This window comes from Sus scrofa, chromosome 12 (genome assembly GCF_054392235.1).
Source record: "Sus scrofa isolate SSC_HxYL_T2T_F1_AM1 chromosome 12, Sscrofa_HxYL_maternal_Yorkshire_Landrace_v2.0, whole genome shotgun sequence".
Lineage (NCBI taxonomy): Eukaryota > Metazoa > Chordata > Mammalia > Artiodactyla > Suidae > Sus > Sus scrofa.
Genome location: NC_139394.1, coordinates 39672922 through 39693614, shown reverse-complemented (window position 1 = coordinate 39693614; position 20693 = coordinate 39672922). Strand labels below are relative to the sequence as shown.

At 38.3% G+C, this 20693-nt stretch overlaps 1 protein-coding gene across 15 annotated transcripts in view; it reads left to right on the top strand.

The window, feature by feature from the left end:
• TRIM37 (tripartite motif containing 37) overlaps positions 1-20693 on the top strand; it is a 133740-nt gene that overhangs the window by 68216 nt on the left and 44831 nt on the right. For 13 of the 15 annotated variants that reach the window (XM_084984962.1, XM_021067287.2, XM_084984961.1 and 10 more), the window contains exons 16-17: positions 1257-1393; positions 8581-8666. In XM_084984962.1, coding sequence (XP_084841088.1) covers positions 1257-1393; positions 8581-8666 — 223 coding nt within the window. Of the gene's footprint in view, positions 1-1256; positions 1394-8580; positions 8667-18502; positions 18623-20693 lie in introns of those variants that run through there. The other 2 variants (XM_084984964.1, XM_084984963.1) reach the window with 1 other exon arrangement.

Below are 20693 nucleotides of genomic sequence, written 5' to 3'. Positions count from 1 at the left end.
TCAATGTGCTGAAAATCTTGTTCATTTATATTTTCATTGTTAGTGTATACCCTCTGTAAGTCAGAAGTTGTAGAATCAAAAGTGTTTCTAGATTCCAATAATTTATAGAAAACTGTATATTCTACAAAACAAACTTTGGTGTATATTCTAGAAACTGTACAAATTGTGGCTTTTAAAAAGATGTCCAGTTTCCATTCATTGAATCTAAAAGCACCTTGTCATTGCATATGTAGGTAGAATGATTTAGGATTTGGGAGATAGCCAGATTTTGTTCCAGCTAAACAGCTAGAATGAGAATTCAGAAAGTGGTTGTTACTGTTTAAGGTAAGAGGGTGATGGAGAAATAAGCCTTTTTTGTTACAGCTGTTATTTGTAAGATGGGAGGCTTGGGGTATATGTTAGGAGCCATGAGGGAGAGAGATTGAAGATGAGTTCCAGGGTTTTGATAAAACAAAGTGTTTAAGGAGATAATAGAGGTTTGAATGGAGCACTCAGGTGAAGCAGTTAACCTTTAATAGAGTTAAAAGAACGGAGGAGTTTGCAGCTAGAGCAGCTAAAAGTCGGGGGCATTTGTGCTTAATAGCCAATATATTTTTCTGAGTAGATAGGTGATGGGGTTTTATAATTACCTGGAGGATTATAAAGGTTAGGCAGCCTTGAGGAGTGGTGGTTTGAAATGTTACTCTTTGAAGAGCCTTACTGGAAGCTGATATGGACGGTATGAAACATTTCCATTCACATCGAGGGCCCAGCTGAAACTGGCAGAAGTTAATTACTAGTGGTTACTAGGCAATGTGGTTGAGTGATTTATCTCTGCAGGGCTCAGCAATCCAGGCACAGGAGCAGAGTTTCTGATGATTATATTATTCTTTGGTGCTTGGTCCATGGGCTGGCTGGGACAAACTGAGTGAAAACATTTGAAATAGAAATCTTGTTTCTGGAGTTTCCGTTGTGGCACAGTGGTTAACGAATCCAACTAGGAACCATGAGGTTGCGGGTTCGGTCCTTGCCCTTGCTCAGTGGGTTAACGATCTGGCATTGCCATGAGCGGTGGTGTAGGTTGCAGACGCGGCTCGGATCCTGTGTTGCTGTGGCTTTGGTGTAGGCCAGAGGCTACAGCTCCGATCTGACCCCTAGCCTGGGAACCTCCATATGCCACGGGAGTGGCCCAAGAAATAGCAAAAAGACAAAAAAAAAAAAAAAAAAAAAAAAAAGAAAAGAAAAGAAAGAAATCTTGTTTCTTTGCCTTAACCTAGCATGAGCTTTCGGATGGAGATCTGGATCTGGATCTTGTTGGTGAAGATGAAGTAAATCACCTTGATGGCAGCAGTTCCTCTGCCAGTTCCACAGCAACAAGTAACACAGAAGAAAATGATATTGATGAAGAAACTATGTGAGTGTCTTACATTTACTACTGCTATAAATCATCTAAGTGGGAATTATTAGAAGCATATTAATTAAGTTGGGCTTAAAAGTGAGGATATTGAGGTTTTTTGATCAACACTATCTTACCTAAACAAACGAACTTGAAGGAAAGAGTGAATTAGTTTCTTTCCTCTCATCTCTGAGTTCCAAACCGAGTTACAGTTTTAACTTTTTTTTGGCTGCATCCACGGCATAGGGAAGTTCCCAGGCCAGGGATTGAACCCAAGCCAATGCAGCAACAGTGCTGGATCCTTAACCTGCTCCACCACAAGGAAATTCCTAGTTTTAACTTTTAATTTTGTAGTTATTTCATATTTAAGAAAAGTTGGAAAATTATAACAGACAATTCCTATACTTCCTTTGCCCAGATTAATTCCCTAAATGTTAATGTTTTGCTTTGTTATATTTCTCTCTTTTTTCTCTCTATGTATAATTTTTTGAGTTTTTGGGTTTTTTGTCTTTTTAGAGCCACACCCACGGCATATGGAAGTTCCCAGGCTAGCGGTCGAATCAGAGCTGTGGCCACCAGCGTACACCACAGCCATAGTAAAGCATGATCTGAGCCAAGTCTGCAGCTGCCACGACTTCCGGATCCTTAACCTACTGAGTGAGGCCAGGGATCAAACCCTCATCCTCATGGATACTAGCCAGGTTCGTTACCACTGAGCCACAACAGGAACTCCTGAGATTTTGAGAGTGAATCCACTTCTCATTCTATACTTCATAGAATCAAGTGTTTCTTATGTAATGCTATGATCTGCGGCCTTGTAGTAATTTTGCCAGAGATATCCTTTGGTTTAGGATCCAATTCAGGATTACATGTTGTTTTTTAAGACTTTAGTTTGCTTCAGACTGGGTCATATAGTCTTTTTTTCTTTTTCTTTTTCTTTTTTTCATGACTTGCAACACTTTGGAGAAATACAGAGCAGTTATTTTGTAGGAAATCCCTCAATTTGAAATAGTCTGATGTTTCCTTACAATTAGATGGAGGTTGTATACTGTTGGGATAAGAGATAATACAGAAATGATTGTATAGGGAGTTCCTTTGTGGCTCAGCGGAAACGAATCTGACTAGTATCCATGAGGATGCAGGTTTGAACCCTGGCCTCGCTCAGTGGGTTAAGGATCCAGTGTTGCTGTGAGCTATGGTGTAGGTCAAAGATGAGGCTTGGATCTGGTGTTACATAGGCCAGCAGCTACAGCTCCAATTCGACCCCTGTCCTGGGAACTTCCACGTGCCGAGGGTGCAGCCCTAAAAAAAAATAAAATTAAAAAAGGAGGGAGTTCCCGTCATGGTGCAGTGGTTAACGAATCCGACTAGGAACCATGAGGTTGCGCGTTCGGTCCCTGCCCTTGCTCAGTGGGTTAACGATCCGGCGTTGCCGTGAGCTGTGGTGTAGGTCGCAGACGCGGCTCGGATCCTGCGTTGCTGTGGCTCTGGCGTAGGCTGGTGGCTACAGCTCCGATTCGACCCCTAGCCTGGGAACCTCCATATGCCGCGGGAGCGGCCGAAGAAATAGCTAAAAAGACCAAAAAAATAAATAAATAAAAATAAAAAATAAAAAAAGGAAATGATAATGTCGCCTTTTCAGTGCATCATATATGAAGAGAAGGTTGAGAACACATCTTGCATCTGTCCCATTACGGTCGATTGATTTAGATCACATGGTTAAGACGATGTCTGCCCGATCTCTAAAATGACTACTATTCCCTTTTGTAATAAGTATCTCATGGGACATATTTGGAGACTGTAAATAATCTTATTTCTCATTGTGCTTTTGTCCCCTAGTTTTACCTTCCATTGATGATCCTGCATGAAAAGGATTATAGTGTTGATTGCCAAACTGATTTTCTAATGCTGTTATTCCTTCTACATTTATTAATTGGAATTCTTCTCTAAGGAAGAGCTTTTCCATCTATGCCATTCTTTAATTAACTAATTGATTTCATTAGTGTAGGCTCCATGGAGTTTTGTATTTTTAAATAGTTTACTCCATTTACTATCATAAAATGTTGCTCAGATTTTCCTGGATTTGGCCAGTGGGAGCCTGTTAAAAACCCCTATGTCCTTTTGAGATGTGTTCATCATTTTTTAAGCCGTTTCTTATTTTCTGGTGGTACAAACCATTCTTTTTCTATCCCAGCCTTGGCACCAGCCATTTCACAAGAGTAAGGCAAGAGTTTTAAACCCCCTATTTGACTTAACCTTCATTAACCACAAATGAGCTCTTCCAAATAGACCTTTTTCAATTAATGTTTCCCCTTTAGCATTCATGGCAAACTGTCTAAAAGGGTTAGTTAAAATGTGAAGCATTTAAGTCAACAAATCAGAAATCATTATTGGTGATATTTTTAGATATATAAAATATAACTGATTGATTTGAATCGACATGGAAAAGTCTTTTAGATGGTGATTCTATATAGTGGACTCCTTGCTAATAGCTTAAATATCTGTTCTATCTGAATTAATAAGTCTTTTGACTGTTAGGTCTCTTGACGTTTTTCAAGGTAGTTTTTTACATAAAATTTGATTCACAGCCTTTCATTAGATTGACCTTTTAAAGCTTTTTCTGCTAGAAGGTATTTGATTATGCTCCCTTTATAAACATACATCTACAGTAATATCTTGATTCAAACTGTTGTATAATTCATAGAAACAGCACAATTAATACTGAGCTAATTTGAGCATTTAGGGAATTATAAATTGTTAGCTCTTACAAATTAAAATCAGTACTTCCTTTTTTATCTGGGTAATAAATAGGTATATGGTTGATTTGGATAATGATTAATAAACAGCTTTTAGTTAGCTGGAACACATTTATCAAATGGGCCTTTGTTTTCTCTTCCTCCACCTCAGTCTTTTCTATATTAGTAGTATATATTTTGTTGCTGTTTTTTTCTTTTTATTTTGAAGTAATTGTAAGTTCACTTGCAGTTATAAGAAAAAAATCCAAGATCCCATATACCCTTTACCCAGTTTTCCCCAGTAGTAACATCTTGTAAAAATTCAGCCATGTCTGCAACCTACACCATAGCTCACAGCAACGCCAGATTACCAACCCACCCACTGAGCGAGGCCCGAGGTCGAACCCACATCCTCATAGGATACTAGTTGGGTTCGTTATCACTGAGCCACAATGGGAACGCTGTAAACCAAATTTTTTTTATTAAAGTATAGTTGATTTATAATGTTGTGACAGTGTCTACTGTACAGCAAAGTGACCCAGTCATTCACATATGTATATATGCACACGCATTCTTTTTCTCATTATTTTCTGTTTTGTTTTATCATAGGAAATTGGATATAGTTTCCTGTACTGTACAGTAGGGCCTTATTGCTTATCCATTCTAAATATGATAATTTGCATCTACTAACCTCATACTCCCAGTAATTCCCACTCTCTCCTCCTCCCCCTTGGCAACCACATGTATGCCCCCCATGTCTGTGAGTCTGTTTCTGTTCTATAGATAAGATCATTTGTGCCATCTTTTAGATTCCACATATAGGTGATATCTTATGTGTTTGTATTTCTCTTTCTGACTTAGTATGATAAGCTCTAGTTGCTGCAAATGGTGTTTCGTTCTTTTTTATGGCTGAGTAGTATTCCATCGTGTGTATGTACCACATCTTCTTAATCTGTTCATCTGTCGGTGGGCAGTTAGGTTGTTTCCATGTCTTAGCTATTGTGAATAGTGCTGATGTGAACATACAAGTGCATATATTTTTTTGAAGTGTAGTTTTCTCTGGATGTATGCCCAGGAGTGGGATTGCTAGATCATATGGTAGTTCTATATTTAGTCTTCTGAGGAACCTCCATACTGTTTTCCATAGTGATTGTACCAGTTTACATTCCCACTAACAGTGTGGAAGTGTTCCCTTTCCTTGACACCCTCTCCAGTATTTATTATTTGTAGACTTATTAATGACAGCCATTCTGACCCATGTGGGGTGTTATCTCTTCGTAGTTTCGATTCACATTTCTCTAATAATTAGTGATGTTGAGAATTTTTTCATGTGCCTGCTGGCCATCTCTATGTCTTCTTTGGAGAAATGTCCATTTAGGTCTTGTCTCCATTTTTCGATTGGGTTGTTTGTTTTGTTTTTGGGTTATATGAGTTGTTTATGTATTTTGGAGATTAAGCTCTTGTCAGTTGCATCATTGGCAACTGTTTTCTCCCATTCTGTAGGGTGTTGTGTTTGTGGTTTCCTTTGATGTGCAAAAGCTTGTAAGTTTGATTAGGTCCCACTGGTTTATTTTTGTTTTTATTTCTATTGCTTTTGGAGACTGATCCAAGAAAACATTTGTACATGTTGGAGAACATATTGCCTATGTTCACTTCTAGGAGGTTTGAGTTTATTTTTGTTCATGGTGTGAAGGTGTATTCTAGTTTCATTGATTTAGATGCAGCTGTCCAGTTTTGCCCCCACCACCTGCTGAAGAGACTTTTTTTCCATTTAATATTCTTGCCTCCTTGTTGAAAATTAATTGATTGTAGGTGTCTGTGGACTTTTTTTTAACTGTTGAGCTTTTTAATTAATAGTAAAATAACATTTCTAAGGGCAGTTCAGTGGCATTAAGTATTCATATTGTTGTGGAGCCATTAATCACCACCATCTATTTCCAGAGCTTTTTTTTATCTTCCCAAACTAAACTCTGTACCCACTAAGCAATAAAGTCCCCATTCACCCTGGCAACTAGAGAGTTCTTTATATATTAGATACTAGTCCTTTGTTGGATTTGGATACTTGCTTTGCAAATACATTTTGTCTCTCTCTCTAGCTTGTCTTCTTTTTTTTTTTTTGATGTTTAATATAAAATTTATTCTTTAGCTTGTATGAAATTAAAATTTATTGATATATATGAATTCAATTGAATATTTTCCTCTATATATTTCAAATAGATATGCATGTTATAAATTAGCTTGTCTTCTTAATAAGATCTTTTTGCCAAGCAGAAGTTTTTAATCTTCCAACAGTGTTTTATAATTTTCGTAATATATGTCTTACATGCTCTTTGCTAAATTCGTTCCTGGGTATCTTATTCTTTTGCATGCTATTGTAAATGGAATTGAATTTTCTTTTTAATTTCTGTTGTAGATTGTTCTTTGCATGTATGTGAAAATAGTTGATTTTTGTACCCTGTAACCTTGCCAACTCATTTATTCTAATAGTTTTTTGATGGATTCTTTAGGTTTTTCATTTCTTCTACAAAAACACTTTTTTTCCAGTCTGATCCCTTACTTGCCTGAGTTCACTTTCTGGAATGTGGGAGTGGATATTCTTTCTTGTCTTGTTCCTGATCTTAGAGGGAAAGCACACCATTAAGTGTGATGTTAGTGGTGGTTTTCCATAGATGTTCCTTATCAACTTTGAGGATGTTCCCATCTCGTCCTAGTTTATTGAGTGTTTTTATTATGAAAGGGAATTGGATTTTGTCAAATCTCTTGCTGCATCTATTCAGATGATCATGTAGTTCCCCCCCCCCACATTGGTATGTTGTATCACAGTTGATTTTCAGATTTTAAACCAACTTCGCATTCCTTGGATGAATTCTACTCTGCCATGGTGTGTAATTCTTTGTTTTGGTGGATTCCATTTTAGAGTATTTTCGTATGCTGTGTTTTGCACCATTTGCTGTGACTTTTTTTATAGCCTGTTTATTCCTCCAGGCAAAATCTCTGAGCTAGAGTTCTGAAGCTGGAGTGAGGGCAAAGGTGTGATTATTTCTCTCCCTTTAGAAGCTGAGCCAGTGGGGGTTGGCAGGTTGGGGGCTCTAGCCTCTGATCTTTTCAGCTTGTCTTCTCAGGTCTGGGACTTCTGCTTCATGAGTGAATTGGGGCAAGGGTGATCTTGGCCCCGGTATTCTCAGCATGCTGTGTCCAAGGTAGAGCCTTGGGACAGGGGAGAACAAGGGAATTCCTACCTCTTGGCCACATATATCTGATCTTAGCCTTAGCCCACACGTAGCTAGGAATGGGATGAGAAATGCTACGTCTTGCCCCTCCTGGTATATTCCTAGGTATATAGCCCTTCTATTGGGAGCTGTTGGAAATGGGGGCCCTATGTTCTTTGCTACGCCAGTTTGAAGTGGAATTTCTCTGTCATTGAAATGGAAGGGGGAGAAGTGGTCTTGGTTCAAGTACTATAGACTCACTCTTGTTGTAGATTTTAGTACATCTTCTGAGGAGGTGTTGTCATTGTTTGCTGTATGCGTTTAGAACCATCTCTATAGAGTCTTTATTTTCCTTTATAAAGCTGCACCTACGGTATATAGAATGGAACCACATCCTCATGGATACTAGTGGATTAAGGATCTGGCATTGCCCCAAGCTGCGACATAGGTCTCAGATGCCGCTCGGATCCTGTGGTAGCTGTGGCTGTGACATCGGCTGGCAGCTGTAGCTCTGATTTCACCCTTAGCCTGGGAACTCGAATATGCCACAGGTGCAGGCTTAAAAAAGTAATTGTGTTTTGATAGATAACACCTTCTTTTCTGAAATAATATTTTAAGAAAATAGTCACATACAGTAATTTGAATATCTTTCTTAACCTTAAAATGTAGTGTTTTAAGCCTAATTTACTACCATTAAATTATGTATTCTTTGAAGCTATCATCTGTTTTGTTTATAATGGTTCTCAGATTTTCAGTTTTAGAAATTAAATGTGGCTAACCCCTTTTGGTATTTTAAAAAGACAGATTGCACATTAACACTACCCATACAGGAGTTTCTGTCGTGGCGCAGTGGTTAACGAATCCAGCTAGGAACCATGAGGTTGCGGGTTTGATCCCTGGCCTCGCTTAGTGGGTTAAGGATCCGGTGTTGCTGTGAACTGTGGTGTGGGTTGCAGACGTGGCTCAGATCCCGAGTTGCCGTGGCTGTGGTATAGGCCAGCAGCTACAGCTCTGATTAGACCCCTAGCCTGGGAACCTCCATATACTGCAGGTGCAGCCCTAAAAAAGGCAAAAAAAAAAAAAAGAAACTACCCATACATGTGATAATGACAAAAGTCTTTTCCCTCATTTTTGTATTTAGAAATATCTGATTAGATCACAGGAGAAAGCTCTGCACTGTTGTTATTAAAATTCATTAAGATGTGACAGATAATGTTATTTGTACTTTCTGTGTGGAATGATGAATTTTGTATATTCTTAGGTCTGGAGAAAATGATGTGGAATACAATAACATGGAATTGGAAGAGGGAGAACTCATGGAAGATGCAGCTGCAGCAGGACCTCCAGGTACAAAGGCCAACCCCTACAAGCCATTCTGCTTCTCTTTGTTCTTCACCAAATGTGTCATATTTTAATATGTGGCAGCCCTTGCTCTACATGGTTCATGGTGTAGGAGGGGCTATATTTTTATGGATGGATTAGGAGTATATCACTAATAGTATTTAAACTTTAATGATAGATAAGTGTTATTGTACTAGGCATTGTTCAGAAGCACTTTGTGTGTACTTTATCTCATTTACCTATAAAATCTTGGAGAAAGCTTTTAATATCTGTTTTTTATGCCTATAGAAACTTAAGTGTAAAGAAATTGAGCAACTTACTTTCTTATCCCTATAAATAAAGAAAAGGAATTAGAGTTTTAGGTTTAGTTGAATCCAAAGCTCATGGTCTTATCCACCGTTATATACTTACTATTTTTTTTTTTTTTTTATCTTTTGTCTTTTGTCTTTTCAAGGCCACACCCACGGCATACAGAGGTTCCCAGGCTAGGGGTCTAATCGGAGCTGCAGCCACTGGCCTACGCCAGAGCCACAGCAACACGGAATCTGAGCCACATCTGCGACCCACACCACAGCTCATGGCAATGCTGGATCCTTAACCCACTGAGCAAGGCCAGGGATCGAACCCACAACCTCATGGTTCCCATTCGGATTCGTTAACCACTGAGCCACGATGGGAACTCCTACTTACTATCTTTTTATCATATTTGTATATGTACCTTGACTATAATATAATCTGAAGAGAATCATTGAATCTTTGACTTATAAAAGGCTTTCTGAGAGCTCAATTTATATATGGAAAAAACCCAGATTTAGTCACCGAGATCACATAGGTGGTATAGCCAGACTAGAATGTTGCTTTATTTTTTTGGGCCCAGTTTTCTTGCCAGATTTCACTCTTTCTCCTAGGATGACCTTGCTTAAATAGTGAGTGTTTCTTTTGTGGTTTATTTATTTATTTATTTTTGTCTTTTTGCCTTTTTTAGGTCCACTTCCTGTAGCATATGAAGGTTCCCAGGCTAGGGGTCGAATTGGAGCTGTAGCCCCCAGCCTACGCCAGAGCCACAGCAACTCGGGATCCGAGCCATGTCTGCGACCTACACCACAGCTCACGGCAATGCCAGATCCTTAACCCACTGAGCGAGGCCAGGGATCGAACCCGCAACCTCATGGTTCCTAGTCGGATTCATTAACACTGCACCATGACGGGAACTCCTCTTTTGTGTTCTTAAAGCTGATTAACTAAGATTAATTAAGAAACTTGGCTAGAACAATTATCAGCTAGTTTTGTACTGCTTCTGCTTTACTGGTGCTGCCTTTGGTGTGAATGTTGGCATGTCCTGTAGCATTCATGGATAACTAAATCCTCTTAAATAGTGCTCCTCAGCGTTTCAGCTTCTACCTGTGCACTCTACTCCTATCTCTCACCTTTTTCCTAGGTGATCTGAATCATACCTGTATTTCAGTTCTGTGTATATATGATTACTCTTCAAATTCTATCTCTAGCCTTTATTTTTCTAACGACTTCCAGACCAATGTAGCATTCTGGTTTTGATGTCTCAGGCTTAGCATCTCCCAGACAGAAATCAGTATCTTTTCATCTGCAGGCCTGTTTGTAAGTAATGGCCACCATCTTGGTGATGATAGTGCTATACCTTCCTAACCTTTTCCTCTCCCTCAAACTCTGCCTTTAATATGTTAGGAAAATCTGTTGGTTCTACTTCCTAAATAGTGTGTGAATTCATTTGTTATTTCACATTCTATTGGCATTTCTGGTCCAGGCCACTGTCTTTCAAAACAGCCTCTCATGTGGGTTCCTTGTATCCATTATTATTCCCCTCCATTCTGTTTCCCTTCAAAATGAGGTGAGTATTTTCCCTTCAAAATAGTATCTGATCGTATCACGTCTCAAAACCCTTTAGTGGGAGTTCCCCAGTGGCTCAGCAGGTTAAGAACCTGGCATTGCCACTGCTGTGACTTGGGTCACTGATGTGAGTTATTGAATGTTAATTAGCTTGATTGTGGTGACCATTTCACAGTGTAGATTTGGAGTTCTCATGTGTAGCGGGTTAAGAGTCCAGCAATGCCACTGCTATGACTTGGGTCACTTCTGGCCTGGGAACTTCTGAAAGCCCCCCAAAAAAAACCCTTATTGCATTCCATTTACTTATAGGATGAAGTTCATACTCGTTAATATGGTACACAAGGCCCTTCATGTGCTGGCTTCTGTTCATTTTTTTTTTCTTCCAGCTTTACTGAGGTATATATTTTACCAATATGATGGTTTCATATAAATCTACATTGTGTTTTTGTTGTTATTTTTTTGGTTTTGGGGTTTTTTTTGGCTGCAGCTGTGATATGGACATTCTTGAGCCATGGTTTGAATTCATACCACATCAGCCACCCAAGCTGCTGCGATGACAATGCCAGATCCTTAACCCGCTGCACCACGAGAGAACTCTAAATCTGCATTGTGAAATGGTCACCACAATCAAGCTAATTAACATTCATTAACTCTCATAGTTACCTGTCTTTTTCTTTCCTCCTCCCCGCCTTACTCTCCCCTCTGACAACTACCTGTTTGTTTTCTGTACGTATGACTTTGTTTCTGTTTTGTTGTATTCATTCGTTTTGTTTTTTAGATTATTTGTGTAAGTGAAAATCATATGGTATTTGTCTTTCTGTTTTATTTCACTTAGCATAATACCTTCCAAGTCCATAATGTTGCAAATGACAGGATTTTATTCTTTTTTATGGCTGGGTAATGTGTGTGTGTGTATGTGTGTGTGTGTATCTCCCACATTTTCTTTATCCATTCATGTATCAGTGGATACTTAGGTTGCTTTCCCATCTTAGCTATTGAAAATAATGCTGTAATGAATGTTGGAGTGCATGTCCCTTTTCTTTTTTTTTTTTGTCTTTTTGCCTTTTCTAGGGCCGCTCCCTCAGCATATGGAGTTCCCAGGCTAGGGGTCTAATCAGAGCTGTAGCCACCGGCCTACACCAGAGCCACAGCAACTTGGGATCCCAACCACGTCTTCGAGCTACACCACAGCTCACGGCAACGCCGGATCCTTAACCCACCGAGCAAGGCCAGGGATCGAACCCACAACCTCATGGTTCCTAGTCGGATTCGTTAACCACTGAGCCATGACGGGAACTCTGCATGTACCTTTTCAAGTTAATGTATTTAATTTTTGGAAAAATACTCAGAATTGATTTGCTGGGTCGCTATGGTAGTTCTGTTTTTAATTTTTTGAGGAACCACTATACTGTTTTACGTAATGGCTTTACCAGTTTACTTTCCCACCAGTAGTGCATGGGGGTTATCTTTTCTCCACATCCTCACCCACACTTATTTATTCTTCCCTTTCTTCTAGAGGTTTACTTTCTTTTTCTTTTGTTTGTTTGTTTGTTTTGGCCATGTCTCTAGCATGCAGAAGTTCCCAGGTCAGGGATTGAACTCATGCCCATTGTCTAATCAAGTTGTTTGTTTTTACAATATTGAGTTATGCGAATTCTTTCTTTTTTTTCTTTCTTTTTTTTGCTATTTTAGGGCCACACTTGTGGCATATGGAAGTTCCCAGGCTAGGGGTTGAATCAGAGCTATAGCTGCAGCCCTACGCCACAGCCACAGCAACGTGGGATCTGAGCCGAGTGTGTGACCTACACCACAGCTCAAAGCAATGCCGGATCCCTGACCCACTGAATGAAGCCAGGGATTGAACCCTCATCCTCATGGGATCCTAGTTGGGTTTGTTAACTGTTGAGCCACAAAGGGAACTCCCAAGTTATATGAATTCTTTATATGTTTGACTGTTAGCCTCTCATCAGGTATATTGATGCAAATATCTAATATTAAGAGGCAAATATCTTCTCCCGCTCAGTAGCCCGCCTTGTCATTTTGTTTATAGTTCCCTTTGCTCTGCAAAAGCCTTTTGGTTTTATATAGCCCATTTTGTTTATTTTTGCTTCTGTTTCCCTTGCCTAGGGAGACATAGCCAAAAAAATATCCCTAAGACTGATGTCAAAGCGCATATTGCCTATTTTCTAAGAGTTTTATGGTTTTGGATCTTACATTTAAATCTTTAATCCATTTTTTATTTATTTTGGGGTATGTGACGGGAAAGTTGTCTGGTTTGATTCTTTTTGCATGTAACTGTCTAGTTTTACCCAATACCATTTATTGACGAGGCTGTCTTTTCCCCATTGTATCTTCTTGCCTCCTTTGTCATAGATGATTGACCATGTAAGCATGGGTTTATTTCTGGGCTCTCTGTTATGTTCCACTGATCAATGTGCCTGTTTTTGTGCCAGTATCATACTATTTTGATGACTGTAGCTTTGTAGAATAGTTTGAAATCAAGGAGCATGATACCTCCAACTATGTTCTTTCTAAGGATTGCTGTGGCTATTTTTTTCTGGGTGTTTCTATACAAATACTAGGATTCTTTGTTCTAGTTCTGTGAAAAATGCTCTTGGTGTTTTGATAGGGATTGCATTGAATCTGTAGATTACCTTGGGTAGTATAGTCATTTTAACAATATTAATTCTGCCATGAGCACAATATACCTCTCCATTTGTTTGTGTTGCTTTCAGTTTCTTTCATCAGTCTTAGAGTTTTCAGGGTATAAATTTTTTACCTCCTTGGTTAGATTTTTTTTTCCCCCCCAGCTACTTTATTCTTTTTGATGAAATTGTAAATGAGATTATTTTCTAATTTCTCCTTCTGATAGTTATTAGACCATAGAAATGTACTAGATTTTTGTTTTGTCCTGCAGCTTTACCACATTGATTGATGTGTTCTAGTAGTTTGATGGCACCTTTAGGATTTTCTATAAATAGTATCATGTAATCTGTAAACAGTGACAGATTTGCTTCTTCCTTCCCAATTTGGTTTCTTTTAATGGAGTTCCCTGTCGTGGTTCAGCAGAAATGAATTTGACTAGCATCCATGAGGACAAAGGTTGGCCTTCGTCCCTGGCCTCACTCAGTGGGTTAAGGATCAGGCGTTGTCCAGAGCTGTGGTGTAGGTTTCCGATGTGACTTAGATCCTGCATTGCTATGGCTGTGGTTTAGGCTGGTGGCTACAGCTCCAATTCGACCCTAGCCTGGGAACCGCCATGTGCCGCAGGTGCATCCCTACAAAGATAAAAAATAAAGTTTTTTCTTGTCTGATTGCCATCGCTAAGACTTCCAGTATTATGTTGAATGAAAGTGATGAGAGTATATTTGTCTTGTTCCTGATCATAAAGGAAATTCTTTCATTTTTTAAGTGTTGAGTATGATGTTAGCTGTGAGCTTTTTATTTTTGGCTTTATTATGTTGGGATATGTTTTATTTGATTATTTATTTATTATTTTTGGCCACACATGTGAAAGTTCCCAGGCCTGGGATTGAACCCAAGCCATAGCAATGCCAAATCCTTAACTGCTAGGCCACCAGGGAACACCAGTATGTTCCCTTTATACCCATTTTGTTTATAGTTTTTATTATAAATGGGTGTTGAAATTTGTCAGACGCTTTTTTTGCGTTTATTGAGATGATCAAAAGATTTTTATTCTGTAATTTGTTAATGTGTTTCACATCATTTTGCAGGTATTGAACCATCCTTTCATCCCTATGATAAATCCCACTTCATCATGGTGTATGATCCTTGTGATGTAATGTTGAATTCAGTTTTCTAATAGGTTGTTGAGAATTTTTGCTTCTGTGTCCATCAATGATATTGGTCTGTATTTTTTTTTTTTCTTCTGGTGTTTTTATCTGGTTTTGGTGTCAGGGTGATACTAGCCCTGTACAGTGAGTTTGGAAACATTCCTTCCTCTTCAATTTTTTTGAAATAGTTTGAGAAAGATAAGTGTTAGCTCTTTTTTAAATATTTGCCTGTGAAGCCCTATGGTCTTGGAGTTTTATTTGTTGGGAATTAAGTGTTTTTAATTACTGATTCAATTTCTTTTACTAGTAATTGGCCTGTTCATAAGTTTCCTGTTTCTTCCTAGTTCAGTCTTGGGAGATTGTACATTTCCGATAGTTTATCCATTTCTTCTAGGTTGTCCATTTTATTGGACACAATTGTCTGTAGTCATTTCTTACAATTCTTTATATTTCTGTGGTGTCAGTTGTAACTGTTTCTTTCCTTCTACCAACTTTGGCTTTTGTTTTTTCTTTTCTTCCTCTCATTCTTTAGGTGGAAGATTATGTTGTTTATTTGCGCTATTTCTTGTTTCATGAGGTAGGCTTGTAATTGCTACTTTTGTCTTAGAATTGTTTTTGCTACATTCCATAAATTTTTGGATTATTCTGTTTCTGTTTTCATTTGTTTCCAGATTTTTTTTTTAATTTCCTCTTAGATTTCTTCACTTGTTTAGTAGCATGTTGTTTAGCCTCCATATGTTTGTATTTTTTGCAGTTTTTTTCTTGTAGTTGATTCTAGTCTCATATAATGTTGTGGTCAGAAAAGATGATTGATATAATTTCAGTCTTAAATTTATGGCTTGTTTTGTGACGTAGCATGTGATTTATCCTGGACAATAATATTCCCTATGCACTTGAAAAGAATGTGAACTCTGCTGCTTTTGGATAGAATACTCTATGTATTTAGATGCCCATGCCTATATCTAGATATCTCTATTAAATCCATCTGGTCTAATGAGTTGTTTAGAGCCAGTGTTTATTGATTTTCTGTCTGGATGATCTATCCATTGATGTAAGTGGGGTGTTAAAGTGCCCCACTATTATTGTGTTATTGTCAATTTTCTCTCTTTATGTATGTTAATATTTGTGTTATGTATTTCGGTGCTCCTATGTTGGGTGCATATTTATTTACAATTGTTATATCTTCTTGTTGAATTGATCTATTATGTGATGACTTTTGTCTGTCAAGATCTTTGTTTTAAAGCTTAATTTGTCTGATATGAGTACTGCTACCCCAGGTTTCTTTTCTTTTCCACTTCCATGTAATACCTTTTTCTATCCTCTTAACTTTGTGGGTGTCATTAGACCTGAAGTGAGTCTTACAGGTGCATACATATGAGTCTTGTTTTTGTATCCTTCAGCCACCCTTTGTCTTTTAATTGGTGCATTTAGTCTACTTACATTTAAAGTAATGATTGATAGTATGTACTTATTGCCATTTTGTTAATAGTTTACTGGTTTTTTAATTTCTTCTGTGTTCCTTTCTTTTTTCACTCTCTTCCCTTGTGATTTGATGACTGTCTTTAGTGTTAAGAGTTTGGATTTCTGGAGTTCCCGTCGTGGCGCAGTGGTTAACAAATCTGACTAGGAACCATGAAGGTTGCAGGTTCGGTCCCTGCCCTTGCTCAGTGGGTTAACGATCCGGTAGGTTGCAGACGCGGCTCGGATCCTGTGTTGCTGTGGCTCTGGTGTAGGCCGGTGGCTACAACTCCGATTCGACCCCTAGCCTGGGAACACCTCCATATGCCACGGGAGCGGCCCAAGAAATAGCAAAAAGACCAAAAAAAAAAAAAAAAAAAAGAGTTTGGATTTCTTTCTCCTTTTTGTGTCTGTATCTATTATGGCCTTTTAGTTTTTGGATATCATGAGTTGTGTGTGTATAAATACATATATATATATACACACACACACACATACACAATTATTTTAAGTTGCTGGTTTCTTAAGTTTGAACTTATTCTAAAACTATACATTTTTATTCCCCACTGCTCCATATTTATTGTTTTTATGTTACATTTTACATCTCTTGTTTTGTATATCTCTTAACTGCATATTTTGGACATAGGTGATTTTACTTTCCTCTTTTATCCTTCCTACTAGTTTCATAAGTGGTCAGTCTATTGCAGTTAAGATGTTAGTTTGTCCATTAAATAGGAGAAGAACTTTTCTTAGAAGCCTAGGTATATAGTAAAACAGTATTTATTAAATTTAAATTTTTAGACAGTTTTAAATAACAATATAGTGTAAAACAAATATTTAATGACTCCGGTGGCCTCATTCTTATTAGATTTGCTTTCAGTTTTTTCTCTTATTTATTTTTTTTAGTTGCAAGAGAATATAGGCTCAATAATATGTGCTGAAAAGTGTTTTAAATATCCTTCTAATATATAACATTAGCTAGTTGAATCAGCTGAATGCAAAAATCAATTCTATAATTGCCTGCCAGTGTGTGTGACTTAGGAAACATTGTAACAATACCTCTTTGAGAATTAAAAGGTTCGGGCAGTATGATAACCTTTGTAAAATGAAGGTTTGTTATTTATTTCAGTTTAAAGACTTTTAAGATTACTTTTTCAGCAAATGTTTAATGAATACCCACTGCCAGCCATTTTGTTGTTCTCTGGGATTATAAAATGAATGAGCATCACTATTCCTAAATGAGAGTCCAGCACTAGTCATTGCAAAACTTTGTGATCATAAGTATAGACATAAGGTGACACCAAAATGGAAAGAACAGGTAATTAGAAATGGCTGGAAAAAAGCTTCAGAAAGAGAGTGGTGTGTGATTTTGCTCTTGAAAGATGACCTAAGAGTTCATTAGGCAAATAAGGAAATATGAGATTAAAGAGCAAAGGTGTTCTAGGCAGAGGTTACAGAATTGTCCTTTGTGAGAATTTCAGATAACTGAGAGTTGAGTTTATATGGAGGCAGGCCAATGTGAGCTTGGTAAGCAGATCAGGTAACAGAAAGTCGTATTTGCCAGGCTGAGTTTGGGCTTTATTCTGTGGAACCACTAAAAGGTGTTAAAAAAAGAATGTGATCAAATTTATCTATATAGTGGAAAATGAATTAAAGATGGATAGGTAAGATTAGTTAGAAAACAACCTCTATATTCCAGGAGGGAAATTTGGGGGACCTAAAAGTAAGGCAGTAGCAATATGCGTAGAGCAGAAACCTTTTGAATGATGTTAAATAGTTATAGCATATATAGCACTTGGGAGTCTTGCTGAATGGGTTGGAGTTGGTGGAGAGGTGGGAGTGATTCCTTAAGATTTCTAGGTTAGGGAGTTCTCATCGTGGCGCAGCAGAAATAAATCCGACTAGGAACCATGAGGTTGCGGGTTCAATCTCTGGCCTTGCTCAGAGGGTTAAGGATCCCGTGTTGCTATAGCTGTGGCTTAGGCCGGCAGCTGTAGCTCCTACTAGACCCCTAACCTGGGAACCTCCATATGCTGCAGGTTTGGCCCTAAAAAGGGGGGAAAAAAAAAAAAAAGATTTCTAGGTTAGGCTGTGCCATTGCATAAGATAACAAGTTTAGAAACAGGAGATAATGTATTAAGTTTGCTCTGTGTTGATTTTGAGAGACCCATGGGATCCCCATGTATTGTTTTCAACTCATATCTAGCTGCTTAGAAGATCACAGGTGTGTGCAGTCTTGTCTAGTAATGTATATCGCTTTTTATTACAAGCATTATACTTTTTATTCATTAGGGTAAGTGAAGTAATTAAAAATAGTGTTCAAAAGATTCATCCATAATATATAAAGAACTTGTACAAATCAATAAGAAAAAGGAACCAGCATCCTTGGAAAAAAAGGCAAAAGGTGAGACTAGACACTTCACCAAGGAGGCTATCTAGATGACCAATACACATTTTTAAGTGTGCACAGACTCTTTCATCGGAGACATGCAAATTGTGATATGTATCAGTGTGGATCTCTTGAGTTTATTTACGCTACATGAAGTGTATTGAACTGAGTTTTTTGGATGTATAGATTAATGGATTTCATTACATATGGGAAAGTTTTATCCCACTTTTCTTTGAATAATATTCTTCCTCTCTAATTCCCATTATGTGTATGTTGGTATACTTGGTGGGGTTCCAAAGGTCTCTGAGACTGTTCATTTTTCTTCATTCTTTTTTCAGGAAATGACAGATAAAAACTACAGTATGATATCATTGCATACCCATTATAATGGCTAATACTTTTTAAACTGGCAATACTAAATGTTGAATGCATGTGGAGAGATGGAAACTCTCATACCCTGATGGTAGGAATGAAAGTTGATACCACTACTTTGGAAAATTGTTGGGCAATATGGGCTAAAGCTGAACATAGACATTCTATAGCTTTCCCAATTCCAAAAGAATGGGAGCTGGTGTTTGCCAGTAGAGTTTTGCAAGAATATTTAGAGCAGCATTGTTCTTTTTCACATTGTTTGGAGTTTTTTTCTGTATGTTTTTTTTTTTTTTGTCTTTTTGCTATTTCTTGGGCTGCTCCCGCGGCATATGGAGTTTCCCAGGCTAGGGGTCTAATCGGAGCTGTAGCTGCCAGCCTATGCCAGAGCCACAGCAACGTGGGATCCGAGCCGCGTCTGCAACCTACACCACAGCTCATGGCAACGCCGGATCGTTAACCCACTGAGCAAGGGCAGGGACCGAACCCGCAACCTCATGGTTCCTAGTCGGATTCGTTAACCACTGCGCCACGACGGGAACTCCTGTATGTTTTTAATTTAAGAAAAATAATTGTAGTTTATAGTTAAAGGGTGTGAAAAACTGGAGAAAGTAGTTTGGGATTGGACTGTATAGGACCTTGAGTGTCATGCTAATGCATGCAGGCACTGTGACGAAGTCAAGAGCTCATATAGATCACTGTGACATTTTAGCAGGATTGATCTAGCTTGGCTCAAGAGAGGATCCATTTGCTTTTTTTGAGGGTTCCCCTCCCCATGTGAACTTCAAGAGCAGTTACCTGCTTATAAGTTCAGTAGGTTTTTTCCTAGTAGCCAAAAGCTAAAAGCAACCCAAATCCTTTCCTAATAGAATAAAGAAATAAATTGGACATATTCGTGTTTTGGGGTACTGCACAGGAATAATGAAAAATGAATAAACTATATATATAGAAATACAGATGAATCTCATGAATATAATGCTGAGAAAAAAACGAGATATAAAAGTTCAACTCTATCGTTACATTTATATAAAGTTCAAAAACAGGCAAAACTAATCTATGGTGTTTAACTCTGGATCAAAGTTACCTTTAGGGAGGAAGATTAGTGAGCAATTTTAGGAGACATGGAATTTTGGGCTGCTGTTAATTTCTAAACATTCACTAGGCTGTATACTTACATATGAGACAAACAGACACACGGAGATAGACACACACATACCCAGACAGATGGCAGTGTTACCTCTGAGAGAGGGGAACTGAACTAGTTGTTAAAATCTTTTTATATATATAATGATTTTTTTTTTTTTTTTTCTTTTTGCCGTTTCTAGGGCCACTCCCACAGCATATGGAGGTTCCCAGGCTAGAGGTCAAATCAGAGCTGTAGCCGCCAACCTACGCCAGAGCCACAGCAATGCAGGATCCGAGTCGGGTCTGCAACCTACACCACAGCTCACGGCAACACCGGATCCTTAACCCACTGAGCAAGGGCAGGGATCGAACCTGCAACCTCATGGTTCCTAGTTGGATTTGTTAACCACTGAGCCACGACAGGAACTCCCTATAATGTTTTTTTAATTTTTTTTCATTATAGCTGGTTTACAATGTTGTCAGTTTTCTGCTATACAGCATGGTGACGCAGTTACACATACATGTATAGACTCTTTTTTCTCACATTATCATGCTCCATCATAAGTGACTAGATATAGTTCCCAGTGCTACACAGCAAGATCTCATTGCTTATCCATCCCAAAGGCAATAGTCTGAGATGCTGAAACCTTTAATGCCTGTGAATGAATGTGATAGTGAATAGAAAATTCGGGAACTTGGTCGAGAGGAAGGAGCTGAGGGCGTGAAGCACAAAAGAAAGGAGTTTTTGCTCGTTGGTGAGAGTAGTGACCTGAGAGAGTGGTCAGAAAACAGGAGACAGTTAACAGTACTTTAATTACTGGGAGTCCATTTAACATGGGAGAAAGAGCATCTTCTACTTTCAAAGAAGAATCAAATATTGAGCCAGTAGGTACTCTCTGGGCTTACTGAGCTTACTGTACAGTCAGAACCACAGGGATCGGACTCCAGTAGTCTCATTCCGTACATCTGGAGGAGAGCCTGGAATCTGTTCTTTTTTTTTTTTTTCTTTTTTTCTTTTTTTCTTTTTTTCTTTTT